The sequence below is a fragment of the Alligator sinensis genome, unplaced genomic scaffold (assembly GCF_000455745.1).
Source record: "Alligator sinensis unplaced genomic scaffold, ASM45574v1 scaffold890_1, whole genome shotgun sequence".
NCBI classification, from domain to species: Eukaryota; Metazoa; Chordata; order Crocodylia; family Alligatoridae; genus Alligator; species Alligator sinensis.
In genome coordinates, this window is record NW_005842948.1 from 384,342 (window position 1) to 389,217 (window position 4,876).

At 41.1% G+C, this 4,876-nt stretch overlaps 1 protein-coding gene across 4 annotated transcripts in view; it reads left to right on the forward strand.

Moving 5' to 3' along the window:
• Positions 1 to 4,876, forward strand: part of CEP170B (centrosomal protein 170B) — an 82,115-nt gene that overhangs the window by 68,395 nt on the left and 8,844 nt on the right. For 3 of the 4 annotated variants that reach the window (XM_025192601.1, XM_025192600.1, XM_014526073.2), the window contains one exon: positions 4,339 to 4,377. The exons of the other annotated variant lie outside the window; for it this stretch is intronic. In XM_025192601.1, the coding sequence (XP_025048386.1) occupies positions 4,339 to 4,377 (39 nt within the window). The remainder of the gene's footprint in view (positions 1 to 4,338; positions 4,378 to 4,876) is intronic. 4 annotated transcript variants of the gene reach the window in all.

Genomic DNA, 4,876 nt, shown 5'->3' on the forward strand with positions numbered 1-4,876 from the left:
GCAGTAGGCTGAATAATTTCTCTAAAGCAAGGCTGGTCTTATAGCTCATTCCCTTTAAAAGGGATTTGACTCTTCTCTGCTGACTTCATGGGCCCCCCCTATCCCACCAGCTCTAGAAGTTCCCTTTCAGATTGGTTTCTCTTTCCTCATGGTATATGCTGGAATGTACTTACATTTTTACATTTAAACCAAGCCCTGCTGTATTCCTGTTAGTGGAGGGTCCACACTGTCAGGAAAAAAAAAAAAGGGCATGTTCTTAACTCAGGTTAACTGATTAGGATTAAATAAGCAGTGAAAACCAGGGCAGCCAGAGGGTCAGTTTGGTTTGGCAGCTAAAGGTCAATGCCACACTCCTCTATAGGCCCCATTTGCTAACCTGAGTTGAAATCGAAGTCTTGTTTTCATTGCTGCTTTTACCTGAGTTAGCTGATTTGTGTTGGCCAACATGAGTCGGAAGCGCACCCGTCTATATCACAAGCGAATGGGGATGTGAATACTAGTGTTATTGGAAGTCTGACTATGGGATATCTAATTTTATGCATTTTATGCATAAAACGGGTTCAGAGGTGGGCAAAATTATGGCTTGAATGAGGGTAGTACCTAGATGCCCCCAATGGAAGGACGCATTGAATTTACTTCGGCAGGCTCGTGCCAGAATTTAGCCTGGAACAAGGTGCAGTTTGTACTGTCTGCACTTGCAATCAAACCAGACCCAGCTTGTAAGCAGTGGGTATTTTCTCAGTGCAGCCTGAGCTGCCATCTCTTGCGTGCAAACTTCAGTTGTTTCACAATACCCTTCGGGTGCAAGATAAAGACATCTTTATTGCTCTACTTGAATAAGAGGGCTGCACCTGTAGAACTTTTTTTTTTAAGCAGCCAAGCAATAAATGTGCCATTTACTTCCCAGTTTCAACTGAAATCTTTTAATGCCTGTGAGTAATGGATAAAACTCACTTCCTGACATTATGGAGGCACTTGCCTGTTTTTATTACATGGTAATAGTAAGAGGTGGGGCGCTTTGCTGAGATGCTTGACAGACAAGTTCCCTGTGATGAAATCAAGGACAAATATGAGGTCGATGGGCAGAGGAACAGAACCAAAAAGCCCATTGATGGAGTGGCTGTGCTTAGCAGAAATCTTGTGTGATCCAAGGTTTTCATTCATGTTTTTGAAACTTGGACAAATGGAATAGTTTTGAAGGGGGCCCATGAGACAGACAAAGATCCCTGCTGCCTCACTGAAAGCCGGCCTTTAAGAAGTGAGGTGCAAGTGAGGGGGTGTCTCACTCTGGAGCTTTTATCACATTTGAAATATTTCCCCCTAATGTCTTGCTAGCTAGATCACTAGTTCTTCTTTCTCTTTCCCCCAATCAACACTGGGAGCTAAACAAGTTTTTCCCAGGAAAAAGGAGGGATGGAAATTTTCACAAAACCCTGTTTTTTTTTAACCTGCTCTGTCAGGTCTAGAGAGTGCAAGCAGGAGTCAACTAAAACCCTTTTAAAGACTTTTGACTCGCTCCAAATGAGTTTAAATGGTACAGTGTTCACAACAGCATCAGCAGCTGGCTGACTAATCATATTGGAAGGCCAACTATTACAAACGTAGGTGGAGCCAAGCTACATTAGTGGGAAAATAGAGTAAATCAGTGGGATTTTCCAGTGACTTCACTGCGAGGTTGAGGAAGCCATTAATGCTGAATGGCTTGATCTTTTCTTTACATTACTTAGGAGCACTACATGCAGACTCAGGTGGGATTTAATCAAAGTGCATAATATCTGTAGGAAATTGGATTAAAAGTAATAGGTTCATGCCTTGAGAGAGGGAAGGGGGCATTCAGCAAGCTTCATGTGCTGCTAAATCCCTGCTGAAATGATTATTTTAGCTTAATGCAAGAAAAGCAAATAAGAGATGTCCAAAGTTCACAAGAGAGGGATGCCAAGCAGTGTTAATCAGGAAGTATTTATAAAGCAGCTTCATATTAAATGCTACATGTGAAGGAGCAGACTGAGGCGGAGACACTTTGATAAGCAAGGCATTATAATTGCATTAAGTGTAGCAGAAGTCTGCTTGAGAAAGGACACGGGTAGTAAACGTGCGCAAAAATCGAATTCTACCACAAGGGACCCACTGGCTTATACAAACCCTGCATAGAAACAACAGTATATGCCAACTCTGCTAGTCCCCTGGTTTTCCAGTACTGGAAATCCAGTCATTTTGTAAGAAGAAAATAATTTAAGGTCTTGCTTTGCCCATGATAGTGAACATAGTAGGAAAAACTGGAGCAAATTCTCTTGCATTTTTAAAGGCTTGTTCAGGAGGCAGTAACCTTGCTTTTGATAAAAGGAGAAAAAGAATAAGAAATAATTACATATCCCAACTAGAAGCACCTCATTTCATTCTACACTGTTGTTGTCAAGGGTTTATTACACAACTGTGAAATTCCCTTTGGACTTCTGCTTGGTGTGTTTCTCAGGTCCAACTGATTTTTATTTTTTTAACATCTCATTACCAAACTTGGCTGAAAATTTTAAAATAAGCTGTGTTCTCTGCCAAGTTAAAAATGGTGCCATAAAAACTGGGATTTTGAGCTTTGTTCCTCAAGTCCAGGATTGAATTGGACTGGAAGTATGAGCTTTTTCAAATTGCCAGGTGTGCACTTAATGAGGATTTTAGTTTGCTTGGGTTATGCATTACACAGATTGTACAGGCCCTGAGAATCCTGATTTGAGTTCTCCTGAGAATCCTGATATGCTTATGTAAGGCAAAATGCATATAGCAAAAGTAAAAACTCCATAGTTCAAAGCGAGTAATAATTTTGGGTGCCTTGATTTGTAGGTGCCTACTTTAAGGAACTTTTCAAAGAGGCCTGGGTTTAAGCAGTGCTAATTACTTAGGCTGTAAAACCTAGGCCACTTTGAAGTCTATCAGGTTGGGCACACTGTATCACTACACACTTCTGGAACCCTAGCCCTGTGTGTTTTAGTCCTCCATTAGTTTTGTCGCATTATATGTGTAAGGCAAGGGTTGGTAATCTATGGCCCATAGGCTGCATCCAGCCTGCAGAACCTTTTGATCCAGCCCATGGGCATGGGGCTTTGGTGTAATCAGGCAGCAGGGGCTTTGGCAGCAGTTGCTTTCCCATTGCCAGCATAGGGAAAAACAGCAGCAGTGGGTAGGGGGCAAGGAAGTAATGGCAACAGTGGTGCTCTCCCTGTGTTGAGGCGGTGACAGCAGGCACAGGGAAAAGCAGCACCTCTGTGCACCTGCCAGCCTGCCCTCAGTCCTGCTCTCAGCCTTAAAAGGCTGCCTACTGCTGCTAAAAGATGCTAATTGGCATCATATAGGCAAATGGATAGGGAAATGGCAGAGCACAATGCTTGAGAATTAATCCAGTTTATGCATCTGGGGGTTCTAGGTCCCTAGACATTGACATGATTTATGCTGTGATGGTTCCAAAGAGCTCGTTAGCATTGATCTGTTCATTTCTACCATTCTAATGCCCTTGCCACTGCCTCTGCCAGCATAAGGCACTGTATGCCTTCAGACTCCTAATAAAGTTCTTCCCTGTGTTGTTCAGTTTTAATCTACAGAAATGTAATATCTTGAATGTTGTATACTCTTCACCTTGCATGAAACAGTCATGGATGGCAAATCCTTTGGGAGATATTAAATAGAATAGTTATTCTTTGACATCCCTAAACCAGTGATGGCTAATGCCCAGAAGGGTATGATGAGATGGATCACTCTAGGCAGGCCTCATTCATATCTCGATCTAAAGCATCTACTACTTGTTGGAGAAAAGATATTGGGCTAGAAAGACCGTTGGTGTGATGCACAGTAGCACTTTTGTTCTTACCTCATTCCTTCTGGCTGGTTTATAATCCATGCCTTGCAATGTAAGTATTTGAATACTACCCAAGGCTTAAGCTTCCTTATTTCTTTTAATGTCATTCTTGCAAGATCTATGCTATCCCCACCCAAAAGCCAAAGGCACTATTTAGAATCCATATTCTCTGCTGCCCAGAGTGTTGACTTCAACCAAGGATAGTCCATTTTAGTGTCATCCATTTCTTTTAGATGTAATTGCAGAATGGTAAAAAAAATCATCTCTGAGGATTTGGTTGGTGAATACATTCTCAGTATGCTACAATGCAAGTTGATATGCTAGGACTTCCCATGGACGCATGTTGGCACATTTAACATGCATCCCCTGGAATGCGCCTTTGGAATGCCACCTGCTCTGGTTGATACTGTACACGTGCTTTCTTGGATGATTGCTATCAAAGTCATTCTGTCAGCATTGATTTCTTTGTCCTGTTTGTTTCTGTTTTAACACAGATTGCTCGTAGATCTTTACGGCCGGCATATCCATTTCAGGTGCAATTTTCCATCCCATTCTTTTGTATTGCTGTTTCTTTTTAACAGTGCTGTTTTTCTCTTGACTGTCTCTTAGAAAGTTTGTTGAAGTAGCTTGATCCATTTTAACCTAACAGTAGTTGTCTTGTGTGTGTGTCTGCATATGCGTGTGCCTTCTTTTTACTTTTATTCGTTCTATTGTTAAACATTTATCAATTGTTTTATTGCTTTTATTTTGCCTTTTCCATATATTACTTCAGATGGCTTCAGCTTAACTTAAATGCTGTTTTTAAGGTTGCATTTAATCTTTCAGAGCATGACCTAGTAAAGCGTAAAATAGACATTGTGAACAGGTCTGACTAGGGAATTAATATTTTTTAGTTCTGTCCTGAATTCATAATAGGCACACATTTTGCTTTTAAGTACTGGTTAAAGGCCCTGGTATTGCAAATGCTGTGATTTTTTTTTTTTTTTTTTTTTTTTTTTTTCCCTGGGAAAACCCCGGGATTTGTTTATTTTC